Source organism: Odontomachus brunneus, unplaced genomic scaffold (assembly GCF_010583005.1).
Source record: "Odontomachus brunneus isolate Ranch 3 - 2012 unplaced genomic scaffold, Obru_v1 Obru_scaffold_036, whole genome shotgun sequence".
In the NCBI taxonomy this organism is placed as follows: Eukaryota; Metazoa; Arthropoda; class Insecta; order Hymenoptera; family Formicidae; genus Odontomachus; species Odontomachus brunneus.
This window is the reverse complement of record NW_022639486.1, coordinates 2035784-2057120: the sequence shown is the minus strand read 5'-3', so window position 1 is coordinate 2057120 and position 21337 is coordinate 2035784. Positions and strand designations below refer to the sequence as shown.

Genomic DNA, 21337 nt, shown 5'->3' with positions numbered 1-21337 from the left:
AACATTTTGAGTTTTGCGACATACGAACAAATAACTGGGACAGAATCAACTCAGCCTTAATGCTCAATGTTCTTGTGCTCTGAGATCCTATCTTTTTTATGATTAAGAAAAGCACCGCGATGTAAAGCGAAATTGTCGGGGAAGATATTACGGATGCCGGATATATTCCCGTTTCGCAAGATAGCCCGGGTTTTGACGCCGTGCCGTATAAACCCGCCGTTTTATACACCACCCTCATGTCACGACGAGGATAACGTCGTTCGTCTAGACGCAACAGCAGTTTGCTCTCTCGGCATACTTTACTTTTCACGACGGAAGGAAGGTAACAGGATTTTATTAGCCGCGATGTCCGCGCGGACGTGTGACGTGCAAAATTATGATTCATAAGTGACGGCGGAGTCGATACGTGGACCTGCGTGGAAAATCGCGCATGGGAGCAATGGTGTTGCTTTCACGATAATTCTTAATTATCGAACATGACTGCTGACTAACAATTTATGCGAATAATCGTCCAGAAGCCTGTTAACCCCCCTTGCGTTGTGGCATTTATTAGACGGTTTCGTAGCATAGGTATATGGAAAGAAAAGATATAATGCACGTAACCAGAAATATTTAGTTATGAGCGGCACAGTTGTATCACTCTAGTTATCTTTGTGTGATGGTTATGTGTATAGTTAGTATAATGGTGACAATTTGGTACATCAACCGCATCAATGTAGTTGCGCGTGATCTGGTTGTGGCAACCAAAAATCGATTGAAGTGGCATTTTACCATGGATACACTCTGGTTGAAACAACCAGATATCGTCACTGTAACTCAACAATTGCTTTCTGTGGTTGCACAATATTTTGTTATTGAATATGGTTTGGCACACAACCAGATTTATGTATGGGCCAACTTATTGTTTTTTTTCCGTGTATGCATCTACTTAAATTCACATTCGATAAGAACGAAATACATACACTACATTGATCTATTAATCTACTTTAACACAATCTCGCGGAATTTTGTTGAGTCTTATTATTATTAACAATAAGATTGTCAAATTTGTGGTGAAAAACTTCCATTTTTCAGTGAAAACTCGAGGTTAAAATGACGTCATTTCAACGCAAAGGCCATCAAAGAAGTTACACTTTACTTTCCATCAATATCTCGCCTCTTAACATTCACTCGTCATTCATGTTCGATTTTTTCATTCATACATGCGCGCATGCATCGCGCTTTGCATCGATGACATGAATGATTGAATTCCCGTAACCGAGTGCATCATGAAGCGATACGTGCGATTTACGCTCGATACTCTTTTTTCTTTTTTATAACGCACGTCAAAAGTGTGAACGATTCCGTTGTGAAACTGTGCGTGAAACGACGCATTGCAATAACAAATCCAATAGAAAGACGTGATATTTATTGCGCCGATAAATATTGATCGCGATGACTCTTCGCAGAAAATCTATTTCTCTTTCTCTCTTTACTTTCTCTCGAAAATACATCTCATCGTCGACTTTTATGAAGCATTCAAATAAACAGATACACTGAATGCAGGTAGATCAACATTTTTTACAGTAAGCGCGAAGTTTCACGTTCTCCATTATGTTGTGTTACAATCTTTGCTAGAACAAAAGCGTATTTCGCATAAACATGTAAACAATAGAAATGAATATGCAGGAATTATTGGATAATCCGTTCCGCGATTTCATTTCACGTAGTTTTTCCGATCCACTCGGAGAGTCATTTTTCCCTTTCTTCTACACATGTGTACACACGCATACGCATACTTACCATTTATCCCGTCACTGGATTCCCATCTCGAAGTTCAATAACAAGATTGCTCAGGCGGGAGTATTAATTGGCGACAATTAGCAAAGCCGGTTCGTCTGTGCGACACGGTAAGTCCCTCTGTCGACTGTGCGAGATGAGTTCGCTGATTGGGATAAGCAGTCGCGATTGCCGATCGCGACGAGAATCCTCCGCTCGTTACCGGCGATTATTGCTCACGTCGCAGATTAATTACTTTCGCAACTCGATCGGCGATGATAATCCCTCGTCGATGTACGTAGTGTAGTATAAACGTAGCGTCAGCGCTCCAAGAGAGATTGCAGAAATTATGTTTGATTTGTTCGTTTATTGTTTTAATTGATGTCTACATATTTTATTCTACATATTACGGTTTGTTGGATCCCATCACCTCTAATTTCTACGTATTGGCATTGAACACTGGCTCCTCTCCGTTCGCTGACAATCCTCGACGTTAAGCTGTAAATTAGAATGAAAAAGCTGCATCATTAACTTGTACCTTCAGGTGCGTTGCTCGTAACTGAGAAGAGTTTGCTTTGCAGTTATGAGCTACTATATTAGCCGCGCGATGTGTAACGTTAAGAAAGAAATTACAGTCTTGCAAGCATAAAAAAATGTGAGAAACGGAATTTGTGGAATAAATTTGTTCGCCTTTCTTGCAAAGATGAAGATTTAATAATCTTTGGAGAAATGTGAAGATATGGCAGGAAGATGACGGGGATATTGGCGTTTTCATTATTATCATTTATCGCTTTATTAAATTCACAACGTTAACAAGAACAATGTACATCGCGTCAAATTAATGTTTATTGGTAACAATTATGGGTTAATGCAGCGGGCGATGAGAGAGGGATGATGGCTACTTACAACTGACCTTACTATGCGTATCACAGTACTGAGATAAACTGCTCGCGCAAAAGCATACGTAATATTTTTTTTTCATTTAATCACAAAATGAAGTTTGTTCTCTTCGGTTTTTATTTGTTGGAAATTAATCCCTCACCGCTCTGGATTACAGCGCACGACGCGCGTCGTGCGCGTATATACTGTACGGCGCGGCAATCTTGTCAATCAAATCGCGCCGTGTGTTACTCGCATCATTCTAGGAACTCGACGACTCGCGAATCCATAAAATAATAATAATAAATCAAAAATATCATTCCGCCTCTGCGCATTGAGGCTTCCGCGAAAATCCAGGAATGAGTGCGTCGGCTATCGTTATTATTTGACACGCGACTATTCTTTTAACCTACAAAAGTCTTTTTTAGCTTTATGCGTAAGTCACACGACATTTTATCATCGGTCGAGTGTCTTGCACAAAGTTACTCGTGACAGAATAACCGCGATTCAAAGTGGCGCTCACCACTCTCACTCTTGACCGCATAATAGATGTCCGGATGTGTCCGTGCAAGTACTTAAGACTCACTGAATCGCACGAAATCACTCACTGGCCTCGAGGGACATTACTTGGCGCTAGTCCACTCCAGGGATCGATAAACGGCTGACCGTTGCAAACTATCGCTACAATACTGGCATCGCGACGTGACGATCGTCTCAAAGGAAACTATCGGCGCCATTAACGCTTTATGTTCCGGACGTCCCGCGAATTGCCGCTGCGAAAGGAGCATTCCTCGCACACTCGCAAAAGTGTGCAGCATACCTTTTAAACTCGACGACGGAATTCTGAGCTCGTGCAGTAGATAAGTTTGTAAAATATTTGGAGGAGCAAGAGGAAAAGAAACACTTTTCCTTGCGAGAAGGGAATCTTTGTTATACTTCTCCTCCTAACGTTTCTTTTATTTCCTGCATATCTCGATTTTTGATCGGTCCGTGAACGTCAAATTGATTATGCTCGTTATATTAATACTATAAATTACTTAGAAATAATCTTATATATTGCGCATTTGTGGATCGAAATATTTATACCCCATCAGTCTCGTAAAGATGCCACACGCTCTTTTACAGCAGTTTCAGTATATTTTCGCGGAACATTATATTATCTTAAAAAAGCAAAAATTTTTCAGGTCTTTTCCAAAATTATTTCGTTTATAAAAATTAGTTTAAGTAATTCTTAAGAATTTTTCATGTTTCTATGAAAATTCTAAATTTTTCCCTAACTAAAATAGAAACTGGACGTTTTAAAGAGTTTTCAAAATTTCCCCCAGTTTCTTTTTAGTTTCGGAAAACGCTTTTCGGAAATTCAAATTCCGAATAGTTTTGCACATATATTGGCAGAGTTTTTTTTACTATTTTCGCACTATAAGGATATTTCTCTAATTATCCCTGGGATATTAACCCGGAATGCTAACCCGGGATACCAACAGAATGTTATCGCATCATTTTCAAAAGTTCCCGTAGTATCACCAAATACTGATGTTCTTAAAATACTCTCAAAAGTGTCCCCATGAATATCATATTGTGCTGAAATATTTTCGCACTTCCCGACGTTAATGGTTCTCACTCGCTGTCAGAGACGCAAGTGTTATCCTGCAATCGTTCCATGTCCGCGCGAGCCTTGCCGTTGTCGGTATACCACACTTGATTGTATTCATGGGCGCATTTGCGCCGGCGGATGTACCAGCAGGACGCGAGATAAATGACGAAGACGATCATCAAAGTAATGTTGATCAAGAACAGCATGGTCATTCTATAGTACCACATTGTGGACTGTATCTTCCAAACGATATTGTTCAACACGCAATGCTCCCCGTTGTCGTTCAACGTGAACGTCGAATCCTCGTGGCAGGTGACGCAGTCCGTGTCGCTGGGACCTTTGCAGGATAGGCACGAGTAGTGGCATTTAACGCAGAACATCTTATCGTAATCCTGGACCACGTAAGTTCCCAATGGACATTGTTGCAAGCAGCCACCGTTGTTATCGTTGTACCAGTTCGGCTTGCACACTGAAAAAATTAGATACAGCATTGACGCTTTTTGTTTCTGCCAATATTCGACGATATGTCGACAATAATGTCGTGTGTGCTTGTCGTAGTGTGTCGTTGTAGTAGAAGTAGTGGTGGTTGTTGTTGCTGTTATTGCTGTGTGATGCTTGGTTGTGCTACGTTGCGCTCGATATCGCTTACGTGTCGACGCGGTGGGTGTGAATGGCGTTGCAAACGCAAACCAGAATCGATAAGACAGCTACGAAGTCATCTCTCTCAACGAAAGTGGGTTAGTCATTTGATTTAATCGATTCAAGTCATGGTGGTAATTAATTAGAACAGTTAAACGAGCGAAAATTGGTTGCTCTTTTGTTCTTCTGATTTATCTGTAACGCCATTTTCATAGTATTCAAAGTGTAGTATTCATAGTATTCTTATGAGTAAAGTGTGTATACACATAATAAAATAACTTAAAATAAGCTGTCTTACAATAATAAGGCAAGCGATGTAACTTAGATTATTCCACTAATATATGAATTAGGCTTCGGCGAACACCGTTTGTGCCAATTAATGCTAATTGTCAGATATGATGAAATAAAAATTATACATTAATCACAGAAATTAATATTATTCATAAGAAGGAATAATCTTACTTGATGCTTTTATGCACATATAAGATAACACAATAATAAGAAATTATTATTCCAAGACATTTTTTCGCATAATCAATTAATTGGATAAACACTCACTGAGTGAATTGATTTGCAGTGGCTGAGTTTGCTTTTTTCGCCCAAGCCTAATGTATCAAATATGCGGGCGGTAAAAGAAACGTGGACCGCTTAAAAAAATGACAAATCGCGCTCTACGTTCTAAAATAGAGATTGCAGAAGATGATTTCCGGATAAATGAATAAAAATGCGTAATTGCGACGTGAACGGAAGCTTGCGAACGGAAGCGTGTAAACATAACAATGTTCGAAACTTACGAAGACATGCGAAAGCATACGTGTGCCATGCCACGTTTACCATGCCGTACGTTTCATTTGCAAATCATATATGAATAAGTAAGGTTTTTTGCACGTTCTCGGGTTCGGTATGCGAATCAAGTGAAATTCGCGTTCAGTCGTCTGTTATTCATACTCAGTCGTCTACTATTTGGCGACACCGACGAATTAACGAGCGCGTCAGTGTACGCTATTTATAGTAACAACAATCGATACCGGCGGCGGAATAACAAGTGTGAGGATCCCTTAATACGTGAAATGCACAAGCGAAGGAGAAGCGTGCAAAGACAAGGGCGAAGCAAGCCATTAGCAGCGTGAAATAAGAAAATACAGTCTACCGCTCTCGTCGGAGTACGTGAAACCTGAGGGAACGCGTCTACTTCTCGAATGCCTTACGGCGTATTCCGAATTACACGACGCCTCTCGCAATAACTTTGCGAAAACTACGTTGTACGATAACGACACTAAGACCCAATTAATTTTACTCGTCGACGACGTCAAATATCACGAGGACGGTATTAAGCATCGAGAACAGTCGTGAATTGATCATTCGCGTAATAGCGAAATACGAGAGATACGCGCAAAATACTGGGGGTTGCCGCTAGAAAGTTGTCGGTGAATAGCGGTGAGAATTATTACCGATGCAGTCACGAGCGGAGCTTTCCTGGGACGAAGAATAAATTTGCACTTTAATTGTTGACATCAGGCGGCGCTTTGCAATTAACCCTCGAATTAAATTTCCCGTGCGTTCAAGATTCGCCAAAAGGTTTCGCCGACCAATTATCGGTTTTAGATCGCGCCAATTTCCAGTGGCGTTAGCGATTCATCGAGACGATGAACATCTCGCCGAGACGAAAATAGAGAAGTTTATTATTAAGCAGCCAATAAATTTGGAAGCACATATCCTTTCTGGGATATACCGCGTTAATTTCGGCGCATGATTAGAGAAACAAATTTCGATCGTTCTCAGGCGTTCAGACAGTACTCCCGAGAGGGTAGAAAGCTGCGACGGAGGATCAAAATAGGATATCATATAGAACGAAGAAGAAGTATGACTCACCGTGCTGGTGAAGAGATCAGGGATAGGTCTGTTTTATTTTTTTTGCATGTGCGGTTGTGGATGTGTGGATGTGGTTGGTGATGGTGATGATTGGTGGTGGTTCGTGGTAGTTGGTGGCCGGTCTGAGAAAGTCCGCGTCCGACACTCGCCCCAACGGAGAGTCCCAGTACCTAAATACGTTTTCTGAACCTGCTATGGGATAAAGGGATAAAGCGACATACACGTGACAATTCTCGAACGGCTCCGTCCAAGTCGTATCACGCGGACGACTCGATTCCTACCCGTCCACCGAGGGAGAAAGAGAGAAAGGAAGCTCTCCTCGCTTTGCGGATCGCGCAGTGATTACGCGGTGGAGGATATTCAGGAATCGGCAATTTTGAGTCGATTACGTGTGTCGATTACACGAGGAACACTCAATTGACGGATCGCTATGGAATTCTCTCTCTTTAAGCGAAACTCGGCGGAAAGAGAGATAATTGCGAGCGTGAGTTTATACAGATAATTATTCCGCTTGGAGCTTTAACAGCGAGTTAATTTAAAATCAGAAGCAGAGTTAAAATAAATATACGATTAAATTGATTAGGCCGGGATTGAGATTTGGAGGATATATACGGCTGTCTTAGTAGCATTGGGCCCGCAAAGGAGATCCCACGTTCGTTTTTCGTTCGCATGCGAATTTAATTACGAATTGGAATTGGATTTTCGGCCGCGCGCACGAGTAGCAATATCGCAGGTATATCCACAGAAACTGTGGATCGGCGATATTAACTTGGACTTAATGTTCGAACGGCCGATCGGGGTGACTCATGGCGGTTGACGAGTCTTCGATAATACACTGGGAATCCGGACAGTCCGGCTAGGATGGTGTTCGTACCGTTAATCGTCAAATCCCTAAGAGTTACTGCCGCGCGGTGGATTAACCGTCCCAGTAGGATCGCGATAACGGATAATTGTACCAGCACCATACCGTACGCGTCGCAGGCTCACGCTGCTCCGACGTGTCGTCGCTCAACGCTGTTCAGTCCACATCCGTCTCAATCGCGATAAAATATGACGACGAGGTAACGAAGGACGCGGCATTAACGTTCGATTTAATCGTGTGGAAAAAAATTACGTCTTCGGGAAATAGCGCCTCTGCGTGGAGTTGGTACAATAATATGAGCAATGAATATGTATAATTACATGAGTATCGATAGACGAAGTACCGTGAAATATTAGAAAAGAAGCCGTACTGCAACGTGAAAATCGCGCGTAAAGTTGATTTAATACTTTTAATATCGTAACGCTTTCCGACATTACACAGTAATGTATGGTCCAGTGGATCGAAAAAAAGCTCTGACGAGAAAATTGGATGGACGGGCCGCGAATCATGAAATTCACCACGCACACATGTTACGTAAAATATTAATATACGTCGAGAGAATATTAATTTACGTCGAGAGAAGAGAAGAACAGCAGGGTTGAAGAGTCTCTAGGATGTGTATACCTTGTTAGATTCACGTGGTGCAAATACAGTCAGAATTGAAAGGGTCGAGGGTAAATTAGAAGACGCTTTGAGATCGCCGGTAAGTGCAGTTCAAGTGCATTCGCAGGTGCATCGCATGCATATTTTACAAACGGCAGTGGTATTTCCAACGAAGCGTCTCGACATGTCATCTTGGAGGCGATGAATCGATAGGAATCGTTTGTGTCGAGTGAAATTTTCACATCTAAAGCACGCCGATGGCTATTTCCAACGCATGTTTTGGATGTAAACGTAATAATTATCCGATTATGCAAATATCGTATATTCTCTTTCTCTCTCTCTCTCTCTCTCTCTCTCTCTCTCTCTCTCTCTCTCTCTCTCTGTCTCTGTCAGAATGCAATATTTACGCGCAGCTATTACCGCGTGAATTGTTCACCATTATCAGCGCACTTTCTGGGATATATATGAGCTCTGTGTTAATTTTAAAATTTATGATCTAATTAAACGGCTGATTTAATTAAATATTATGCCGCATATTATGCTGTACGAAAATGACATGGGCGAGATCGTACAGCAATTTTCGGAGTTTACCGGTTCAGAGTTTACTGAATTATTCATGAGTAACGAGAAGACGATAGCACTTAGCAATGAAGTTAAATTAAACTTCTTCATACCGCCGTTGGCCCTCCAAACTTTTCTTTTTCCCTTCTGCATTTTTGTTTTTTACTTCTGAGTGACGTAACGTCTCTCTTTCATTCATCTTTTTGAACTCTTATTCTGTACTACTTGTTTTAATTTTTTCTCTTTGTCGCAAAGAAACGTGTTGATTGCGCGTTAATTATCGCTACATGCATCTTACAAAGATCAACACATATTGAAATTTGTTTGTCGTGCATTATCATTTTGACACAGTTGTTATTGTCTTTAAGAGATATCGTAAAAATGCAATCCAGCATTTCCAGTTTCTCGATAAATGATAAATTTCTTTAAAATCAGTATTTTTTAGTTGCTTCGGACGTAATTAGTTTCTGTAAAACGCTGCCCGAGATCTTTGCTAACGTCAACCGTGATGAAAAAATTTATGAAGCTTTTAATCTCGTGATATCTCAACGAGAAAATTCGCTAAAGAAATATTAATGCCCGAGAGAGAAAGAGAAAGAGAGAGAGAGAAAAAAAGAACAAGAACTGATATATGGAAAAGCGAACTTCTAATATAATCGTAATATAAATGAATCATAATTTTGCATAGGATCCTCTGGAAAAAATTATTTATTAAATATTTTAACAAAGAAAAATTTTATATGTATAGCGAATGATGCTTCATTCGCTATGCAATACATATCCGGCAATAATTAGCTTACAATCATTATCCAACAATATTTTTCCACGCAGAATTTCTTAATATTATATCGCGTTGATAACGCTGAAATTAAAGACGATCGATAATGGATGAATTATGAAGAAAACCATGCAAGGACAGTTAATTCAGACTTTTTAAAATAATGCTGGTTCGAAAAGACATCCCATTTCACCTCTCAGCTCCCGATATTACGTAAATTTCTAGAATCCGTGTCGAAAACTACGGGGATTAAAGACTAAATTAAACGACGATTACGTGAATTATGGCAACCCATGCACAGCTCATACGCCGAACTTCTACTTGACACACACGGCTCTACCTACGAACGGAAGCATGCACTTTAGTTTGGCACATACCTGCGTCCTCACGTAATCGAGAGATTAGAGCATCGACAGTGTTAGAGCGTTAATTGAGTCGTGAGTTGTAAGTTAGACCAACGGCGAACGGGTAAGTAGGTAGGTAGATCATAAGTGGGATTGCAGTATGAGTCGTATTTTGAATCGACGGGACGTGTCGACAAAGGAATTACGTCACGTTCGCTTGCGAAAGTCGAATCAACGGACGATCGAGTCATCGCTCCTCACCGTCGATGAAATAATCTAGGTGAGTCGCGCTCGACAAACTCAGCCTGCAAACAAGTGGACGGCAAACGTCCAGCAGATTCCGTCGACACAATTATCGATCATACTCGATCGAGAGACGATCATTCTCAAATATCATAAACGTGATGAAACTCCTCCTTGCAATTCGCCCGTTGCAACTTGTTCGCCGACCGACAGACTGTTCGTTTAGGAACGACCGGAACTTTCTTGACCGTCAAGAAAGCCACTATCGCGCTCGATATTTACCGTGGAGCGAGTTTCATGCGGTTGCATGCGGTTCAGCCGCCGATTCGACGTCGCTCCGCAGGACCGTCGAACCGATCGCGGATTAATGACGTCCACGAGATAGTTATTCAGGAGATTCTCCTCTTTTAATTCGTTCATGATATACAAATTCCAATGTCGCATATAATGACTCGTAGTAGTTTTTTGCCATTGCTTATACAATATATTATGTATATGTGTACATAAATGTATGTAGCAGACGCTCGCGCCCCGCACGAGTCGCGCCTCCTTCCGCGTCCTTTCCTCGCCGAATCGCGCTAATCGTCGTTCGAACGGGCAAATCTCTCGGTTTAGGTGTACATACGTATGTGTGCGTCAACACGACGGATCTGATACCGAATGGATCGCGGTGAAAAGAAGAGAGCATGAAGCCAACGGAGGAAACGAACGAAGGGGACGAACGCGCGAGCGTGAACGTGGCGCGAGATGCATGTGGCGCGCTTCTCGCATCTCTTCTCACCTCCTCGGGAACTCTATAACTTAAGATATGTCGCCTCTCCAAGCAAGATACATTTTACAGTACATACAAACATTTACAATAGATACATTAACAATATGGCGGACGAACGCGGCGGGACAGCAGTCGGGGATCCAGATTGGGCGAGTGTTCGACACTGAACGAGCGAGTAAGTGAATTTGCGTCGCGAGTTGATTGCGCGAAATATGTGCGTATCTACAAAATGTTTGTGCGCGTTGGCCGTGTTTCACCGTGTATCGTATCGTAATTGCTCGAGTGATGAGTTTCACGAATATAAAAGAATATAATTTCGTGAAATCTCTCGATGAGTCGCAAACGCGATTATTTTTTTTCCATCGCATCACTTGCGATTCTTACTCTTAATTGACTTTATTTGTAAATTAATCAATTCGGCACACAAAGATGTAACGTCGTTTAAGCGGGAAAACACGGCTGAAAGTAGCTCAAATGCGTTTTGATGTCTAAGGATCGTGAAAAGAGGTATTGTCTTCGTCTTGGGACGGAAATAAATTTTGCAAGGCGATATTTGCGGCTCTAAAAAGGGGATGAGATTGTCACGGTGATTTATGAACGGTGGTCGTTTTTCATCGCAGGTGAATTGGAAAGGAAACGTAATATTTAATGTTATCCGCGTTTAGCGCGATATTCTTTCGCTCGTGAAGATTTGACCGTCGTGTCTTTTGTTTTCTCATTTTTAAATCGACGTTCACATTACGATTTCGTGAGAGGCGCACACTACGTCGTGCGGGATGAATTATTGTCGCGATTGAACCACATATGAGATCGGTGGTACACGTTATCGAATGTTAAACGCCGACTCGTCCGTAATTGCTCATCTGAGTGATTCGGCCGAATTTAATTTGGAAAGATCGAATCTTTTCCCGATGCGCGCTTCAAGCTCGCGTCATCGCATTCTGCGCGAATTCAATGAAATTAAGTACAAAACACGCGCTCATACGAAAATCGCGACACGCTGATGCATCGATATAGCGATATAAAAGTTCTAATGTCTCTCTCTCTCTCTCTCTCTCTCTCTCTCTCTCTCTCTCTCTCTCTCTCTCTCTCTCTCTTACTATCGTTTGATGAAGTTTATTGCATGAAATCTGTAGAAATATGTGCTATACTTTGTCGTGATGTTGCAACAAAGATATTACAATTCATGGAAATGGACGAATTTTCTTCGTTCATTCGACACGATCTGTCGTAGCGTCGTAATCAACGTACAACATGCGTCACAATCGAGGTGAATCCCGTAAAAATCGCGTATTGAGATTATTAGAGTGAAAATTCGCGGCCTCGTTATCGGAAATCCGGCTGTCCCGACGCGATGTCGCGGGTATTGTACACGTTCGGAAGATACGTCACACCTGAACGAATCAAAACACATCCAAAGTTCCTTGTACTACTTGTAGTATCCACGTTTATATCATGCTTTTTTTCGTTTTCTCTCGGCAACTAACACCCCTCACTGGATAATATAATTGACTCTTATCCTTAGAACTGAAATTTTCGCTATACATGTAGATAATCGGTCTGTACTTTCGTTTTTTTTTCGTAATTTCACTTTTTCTCTCGTACTCTTGTTTTTTTCCATCTCGCATACACACTCTTGCGTGCATACACACACACATACACATACACATATGTATAATACATTCTCTCTTCCTTTCTTTCTCATTCATTCGCTCTCTTGCTCTCCTTCTCACATTTTCTCGATCTCCGTGTAGTTATGTCTCTCTCTTACTCTCTCAGAGGGGGATCTCATTCTAGAGGATGTAATAAAATTACCTCTCTTTCTTTCTATTTTCTTCTCGTGATCTAGAACGCCGACCCTCGATGTAACTTTCGCCTTTACTTCCTGAATGGCAGCGAAACGAGATTCCGCGTCGAGCGGAGGAGGTTCGTCATAAAAGTCGTGAAAAGTCGCCAGTCCCTTCGATCGACTCGCTCGGGAGGTCCCGTTTTTATTATTCCATTCCCGTTGTGAAAAAACTTCGTTACGCCATCCGAGCTCCCCCGACGGATGTCACTTGGCGAAGTCGGGGATTAATCGAAGAAATCGCGGTTAATGCATCTTCCCTCGAGTCGCGGTGAAGTCCCGCGAGCTAGAGTCGCGCACAGTTTCACGCGACTTTTCTCGCTCGCAAATAGCCGCAATGCTCGACGAGAGAACCTCGAAGAGTCAATGCATCAGAACCCATATTCTCACTTCTATCTAACGTCGTTAAATACAATCGTCAGACGCTGAAAATGTAATCTTTTACACGAAGATCACGTCTGATCCCGAAATGCTGAGACGAAGCTCATACTTGCTTAAACGTGCAGTGAGAATACGGGAGATAGGAAGAATAATTTCTTATATGCAACAGTGAGCCCAATTGATCCTTCGATCGAATCTCTCTTCTCTTATTCAGAATTTTTCTTGCGTTTACCGCAAATTTCTTTTCTTTTATTATTTTGTGGGAAGCGCGAACAAGATTAACCCTCTATAATCCTGAACAAATTTTAACATATGGCTCACATATGGCTTTCTCATAGCTGCTTTTCTTATATTTGAGCTACAAGAATACGTGCCGCGCAAGATTTTTTCAATTCAACATATATTATACGTTATACTTATATTCCATTCCCGTTTATTGCTATGCAACGTGCAATCATTGTCGGATAGAACATTGGATTATAGAAGGCTGATTGACAAATTTGAAGCGTCGCGCAACATCCCGACTCTTTTATGACGACTGTTGTTCTCGATGGTAATTTCTTGTGTCAGGCTGTGTCTATCGGCGAATTTACAACGTTCTTCGTTTAACGTTCCATGGATGTCGCTTCACGCCACCGCCATATTCTCTTTTTCTCTCGTTCATTCCCGTTGTCGGCGAAACGCTACGCGTACTTATCCACTGTTTTGCGATCGATAGTATATGGGTATTCTCGCGCGCTCCACGCGCGAGAGAAAGGAAGCAGGCGGCAGTGATATCGCGAGAGACAACAAGGCTCAACGATTCGTGCGAAACGAGCGAACCGTGTAAATTCGCCTCGGTTTAAGTACCAAAGTGGCAGGTAAGTAGACGCGTGCACAACGCGCATCTATTAGGTACGGAAGTCGTTTTCTAATTTAATTATGGACGCACGTGGTTTCGCTTAATTTCTATCACGGCGTGCAAATGTAGTTTAATCGAAGGAGATTACTGAAGTGCGCGAAAAATAACAACGAAACTTTTCGTCGCACCTCTCTTTAAACACCGACGAATGCTGTGCAAATTGCACGTAGCCGTGAGAAGAGAATCGATCGTAATAACGCTAAAAAAATATTCGACTTATGCTATAATGCCATCCCGAAATCTAAAATTAACCAACCCGAAAGAATTATCACACTTGTTCTCGTGCGCTTTTCGCACCTGGGAACAAGAATCACCTATCTAAGTACCCGCATAAGTTACGATGCGTGAGATTAATTAAGAATTGCACCCTAAACTTATTATTTAAAGGATCGTTGAACTCGCTAAATTCTCGCAAAACAACAGCCATTCTGATCTGTTTCAAACAATACGTGCTCGAACAATTTCACGTTCATTTGCGAGCAATAATAATTTCGGCGCCAGCGACAAATGCGCAGCATCCGCTTACATTGATACGAAATGTAATAGATTACAATGCCTAACAAACAAATATATAGCACATGTTATCGATGCGAATGATAGTAATTAACGTTTTTACATCGCCATATGTGTTGTCGCATTTGAGCTGCTTATTCTCTACAACTATGCAAATCACATCGTTAACGAAGAGATAAATAACCGAATTTTATAGATTTATTTTATTAGATCTTGTAATTATTGCATATCGATGGAAAGAAAAATTTACAAAAGTTGTCTTCCTTTCATATAGAATACTTACATGAGCTTTATGTTTCCTTTTATTAGCGCAAGTCTTGATAAATATTGTTGATTAATAATCGTATAAAACACAAAAATATTATTTATTTGGCATATTTTAAGTACTTAAGAAAACGTAGCCCGCGGGCACGTTTGCGCGTGTACGAACTACGCTTTTTTAGATATTTAAAATATGCCAAATAATACAAAGTAATACTTTTGTACTTTATTGTACGATTATTAATCGACAATATTTATCAAGACTCGTGCCAATAAAAGAAAACAAAGTTCGTGCAAGATTATTTTTAATATATGATATTATGTTATACAGAATATAATCCTATTTTAACCACAGGCCAGCCGAATATCTCGAATACATACATAAATTCGCATGTGCATAAAATATAGTAAAAAATGGCATTTTTCATTGCTAAATAACTCTTAAACTATTGGACTTAGATCATACACGTCTTAAGGATTTTTTTACGTAGAATTGAGCGATTTTTTAGATCATCTAGATCTTTTATCTACTACAGAAAGTACAACTTTCTATTTAAAAAACAAGATTGACCTCCACAGGACCTCCACATGACCTCCACATGACCATTATCGAATGAATGTAGTTCAAATTCCAGATCACTATCTTTTCTTTCTTTTCAAAACTCCTTTTATAAATTTTGTCTGACATTTTTGTCTATCAGGCTCAGTTTTTGAGATATTCGGCTGATCTATTTAAAATAAGATACTCTGTATAATAAATATTTTTCCGCGCAAAATTAGAAATATCAAAATACAATGTCTATAATAAATAAATAGTTTTCCAAAATCAGGAATATCACGATCGAAAACAACGAGTGTAGTCGAAGAAAATGGACAACAAGAGAGATTAAATTAAAAAAAGAAAGAAATAGAGATAGAAGGAGAGTTTGTTATTTAGCGCAATATTTTTACAACGTTGACCACGACAAAGCCGAAGAACAGAAACAGCATAAGAGAGAGAAAATAGTAAAAGCAGAAGGGCCATTTTTCGGGAGAAGAATTCGCAGTGAGAGAGGTAGTACGGCAAATGGATGTGTAACAAATATACGTTGAAAGTCTGATGCACATTGGCGTACCTCACATTTCGAAATCGAATCACAATCTCATGCGCATGTACATGCAATTTACAAATTCGGAAATTCTATACCGATTAGTTGACTATATATCGATTAGTTGGCCTGAATCGAGAAATCTTGTTTATCGCTTTTTTTTCTTTTAATATTACGAGTAGAATAATATTTCAATATTGTGATAAAACAAATTGGATCTTATTTTATGCACCTTGCGATTCGAGTCATATTTGTTTTTTTATATAGTGTTTTCTGCTAATAAAAAAAGTATAGCACGAATATCTTTAATCAATTGAAGTAGAGTTTGTCATTGAATTTCAGAGAATTTTGAGAAATTCTCGAAAAATTGAATGTCAGAAAATTTCGAGAAATTCTCGAGAAATTGAATGTCAGAGAATTTCGAGAAATTCTTGCGTATTGCACACAACTTTACGAAAATCAAACTCCGATATTATACTCTAACAATAAAATCAGCTAATTGGGAATCCGTCGGAATTCACTTCACAGTTGTAGGTATACAATACAAATCATCCCCGTAGGTATTCCTTCCTCCCGTCAGGTTTCCCATTTCCTTCGCAAGGGTCATTAAAATTATTCGCTCGCGAGTTAGGGCGTTTTGCAAAACGCTGACCGAGCCACCCTTTTGATCAGAGATGAAATTCAAGGGATCTCCGTCTGCGAATCAACTCGCCTTTGAATTTCCGTCCCGTCTCGGCCCGCTTTCCGCCGCTTCAAACGACATCAGAATTGCTTTCTCCATCTCGATGTTCCTCGCGATACGACGTTTTTCCTCCATCTTACTTCGCGAGGAACGAATCTTTGATTAAAGGGAACCTTCGCGGCGACCCGGTGAAACTAGTTTCTCACTGCATCGGCCGCTTAAAAAAAAAGAAGAAAAAAATAAAAGCCGCCGGCCAATATTTCGTGAAATTGGAAAGAAGAATCTTTCAAACTATCTTGTAAGTTCGACGTATGGATTTCGCAGTCTATAAGACGAGAAGATTCCCTTTATCTAGAATCAGTAAAATGTCGAGACGTTGACGAATTACGTAGTCTGCGTGTGAAAACATAAAATAATTTTCAAGATGCATGAAAAAGTGTTATATATCGTAGTTTTATAATAATTAGAATATATATGTTCGAAATTAATAAGAAAATTAATTGATGAGAAAATTGGGTAATTTTCTAAATATCACGTAAAATCCAATATTATATTTCAATTCAATTTTAGACTAAAGAAGTCAGTTGTAAAATATAGTGAAGTATTAAAACTTAAAAGTGACAAACTTGAAAGTAACAGAAAATGACCGTATCTATAGCGACTCTTCTGTTATGTAAAAGTAGGTATCAATTTTATTTAGTGTAGCCAGAATTTAGAAAAGTGATGTCGAGAATTTTTGTACACGTATATATACTGCATTCTGTGCGAAATTTGGTTTCCTTTTCTACCTGCGGGCATGCAAGGAATCGAAAGAGCACGTATAAAATATAAAAATGGGATTCCACGAAATTGGATCGGCGGTAAACACGATTTTCCGTTCTCCCACTATAAAATTTGGATTTCCTCTCTCTTTCTCTTGCATTGTCTAGCTGACAGATATCTAGCTCAGCCACCTAGAAAATGGACATCCTACGATCGGCGGAAATAAAAAAACCAACTCCAGTCTAGGCAGCTCTCTCTCTCTCTCTCTCTCTCTCTCTCTCTCTCTCTCTCTCGATATCGACGGAACCGGAGAATATTAAATATCCTTTTCTACCCGTGTTCATCGGGAAAAGTCGCGCTCGACCGTCCCACTTTGTAAAAGACGAGAATTTAATCGTCATCCTGATGTAACCTGATTTCAGGCCGCTTGGTCTGATATTTCTGATCTTATCTGCGACTTTGAGGTCACACGACGTTCTTCTTCGGTACCTCGAAAGAATCCCTCCGTTTTGCCCTCCAAAATGGATAATAAAGTTCCAAATTGCCGAGACATTTTGAACCTGGCTGATCGTAAGAATAGACTCCGAACCTTAACATCACACGTAAAATATACTCTAATTAACTAACATGGCAATCAATAATATTAACAATCCCAACAACAATTCAATATAGAGAAAGTGTGAGATATGCCGTTTTCGTTTTATCTATTACGAGAGATGAAGCGATTCGTTTGAAAGCTGAGCTCATCCCTTTTGCATGTGTGTGTAATTGGAAATTTTAAAGGGCTTTTACATTATCAAACCTTTGAACAGTGAAATTTTTCGCCGTTGTGCTCACGTCGCTATTCGAAACAGTGACATGACAATCGGAACTTTTATTTTTCAACTTAGCTTTTAAATTAATTCTGATGGATTATTGCTGTGTTAAACAAAACAACAAGTGAAATAGAATTCCGCTTGATTCGCTACCAATAGCAGGATAAATATACCAATTCCGGATAAATCTGCGCGACGATTACTAATTTCGAAATTGCGATATTCAGTGCATCCGACGGGAGAGCATTCGATCGATTTTTTTAATTCCGTGCGCCGACATAATACCAACGGATTCTGGAATTAATACGTTTTTTGCTCGCGATTGCGCTCGAAAGCCATCCATTAGAGTATCAGCGCATCTCGAAAAATCACAAACGTTTCATTCGCAGGGCGCCACTTTAGGAGAGAGAGAAAGAGAGAGAAAAAGTGGCAGACATTTAGAATTGCGATTGTGACGTCAATTTAATTTCGCGGCCATTCGATATTCTCCCCTTTTTCGGACTATTGTCCAGCTTTTTGGTGACGCATCGATTTCCGAAATTTCGACGTGTCATGAAAATTCCGTGCGAAATATCGTCTATCAAGTTACCATTCGTGACTCTTGCAAAACGCTCATTAATTAACTGGATCGTGCGGATATTTTAAAAATAAGGAAAATATACGTCGACCTTTCGCAAATTTGTCGGAATACAATGATAATTTATCGAAATTCAGTGGGTACGATTTCTCGATTGAGGACAAACAATGTGATGAATTCATGCATCATTATTTTTCCTCTTTTAATTAACTGCTTCGTCGCGCGAAACATTACATCGGCGCCAATTAGTCAGCGTATGCTGTTTCGCTGAATCGCGGCATATCTGAAAGCGGTGTACAATATCCGGGGGAAAGTAACACCGTGTCGATTGTAATCCGATTTCTGACCTGTCCCGCGCAGATTTTGCAGTTAACTTCTGATTTGTGGCCTACAACTTTCGACGGCACATGATTGGATTCCGCGCCGTGATATAAATCGTAAATCCTAGAAACGAATCCTCGTAGTGGCGGATTCTCGATGCGAAAACTTCCTCCGGACTCGATAACTCGTTGACGATCGATCCGCGATAAAGAAAAATCGCTCCGCCAACGTCGCCGCGAAGCCTCGACTTTCCCGTCGAGTTTCCCCGCTTATTCCTGTGATCGAAATTTCTACAAAACGAGCACGCGTGCGTGATCAGCTCTAAGTTCGCAAAAGAACGTACTCGCCGTTGTTTACAGAGATTCTTCCGAGTGAAACGATAGTGTGTCTAAAAAATGTTCAGAAAATATCAGGTTCTTTAACGGCATTCTTGACGCCGAGTTGGTTAAACGCTAAAAGCGCTCGATCAATTTACTTATTAAAGTCCGCGGGTCTCTCTCGCGATTTCTTTTTAATTATCATAGTTAACAATGTTTGAGCAAGTGTGTCGAAGATTTCGCATATATCGTACCGTCCGAGGCCGAACATGAATTATGAACGTCTCGATATCAACCCTCTCCCTTCGCGCATACAAAAGGAATTCTATTTCTGTATTTGAAGCATTAAGAATATTAGCTATTTTTCTTTGATACATAATCACAATACGTTTCGATAATAACATTAACATTGGAACATTCTCTTCTACGAATCAATTGATCGAATCAATAATTGATCGTCAAAACAATATCACTAAATTTCAAGTAGTTTAATATTATTCTTCTGTCAGAGAGATAAAGAAATAGTGCAATCTATCGTAGAGATATTATCTCGTTAATAAGAAAAAACACTGTTGATTCCCAACGGAGATTTCTGTACACACGATCATCTCGTTCGTGTTAATAAAGCCTGGTACTCTGAATGCGCGCCCAAAATCCACACGCGGCCTCGTGTAGTACCCCGTCCCCAATTGTTTACATAGGCAGCCGGAGAACCATCCTAGGTAGCTCCTAGTTTCGGCAGTGCTGATAGCTCGACCGAATATCCTACCCTGTTGGAGGGACCGCGAAGTACTTATGTGTGAAGCATGGAAGCTTCAGAATGTAGTGTAAGAGAAGACTGGCAGTCTGGAGGATGTTACTATGGAAAACAAAAGAGGCATAGACCGACAGGCGAGAATATAAAGAAAGAGAGAAATTGAGAGAAAGAAATAGAGAGAGAGAAAGGAGGAGAGAAAGAGAGAAAGAGAAAGAGAGAGATATCGTGTATTTTCGTGCATCTGTTTGTATCGAAAAGAGAAATAGATAGATAGATACACAGGTAGATAGACAGACAGGTAGAATGAGAGAAAATGAAAAGGAGAAGTAGAAGAAGACGAGAGAAAAACTGTTTCCCCCTGGAACACGTTGAGGCCACTCCCGTCTATCAAAATCGACGACGTGGCGAGTCTCCGAAATGGATTGCAGCTCCATCGGGTGTACTATATAAGTTACGCGAGGCAATATTTCCAGGATCGACTTGGGCGCGAGTCTCGCTAATGGCAGTTGCGCGATGGCTCCTTGTTGTATTTTTGTCTCGTACAAAAGCTTCGCGGAGAATCGCACATGCGAAGCGACGCTGTCTCACGTATGATGGCGGGGGCTTCGACTGAGCAGAATTGGGCGAAAGAATCGTGCTGCGTCGCGATTGCACACAAAATCGAGCTTTTTCCTTCGACTCGTCAAAGACACACGGTACGTTTTACCGTAATGGGGATAGTAATTGGCGCAGCCATGCTGCACAGGTCATTCTGAGTGTGTCAGAGTAAAGTTCTCGGCGCAACGGAAGCGGCAGAGCTAAGAAAACTCTTCCGTCAAAGTCACACCTTTAACGTTAAAAGTGGCTGTACGGTACTTAGCTCATTGGCACATTGAATACGATTTGTTCGTCGTCAGGCGAGCAAAATTCGAACTCGGGCGGCCGCCTTTAACGTTTAAGTACAGCGCTGAATAGAAGCGCGAACACACACACACATATACACACAGACCGACAACATACATACTCACCGTAATGGTGACTCGCGATTATTTTCAACACGATTATGCAAAACAAAGCGGCTCCGGTGAATACATTTGTCTAAACATTGTTTACTTTCCCCATTTCTGCTGCGTCCAAAGTGGGGGAGGAGAAGAAAATAGTGGAGGAGGAGGAGGATGCCGCGGGATTCCGGCGCCATTATTCTCTGAACTTCTAAGATCGCGCGTAACTCC

The 21337-nt window shown here is 40.7% G+C and overlaps 1 protein-coding gene across 1 annotated transcript in view; it reads right to left on the bottom strand.

Moving 5' to 3' along the window:
* Positions 1–2535: 2535 nt before the first annotated feature.
* The window catches only part of LOC116843791 (furin-like protease 1, isoforms 1/1-X/2), a 253723-nt gene continuing 234921 nt past the window's right edge, over positions 2536–21337 (bottom strand). Inside the window, exon 13 of the mRNA XM_032814544.1 lies at positions 2536–4700. Within this exon, the coding sequence (XP_032670435.1) occupies positions 4255–4700 (446 nt within the window). The 3' untranslated portion in view covers positions 2536–4254. The remainder of the gene's footprint in view (positions 4701–21337) is intronic.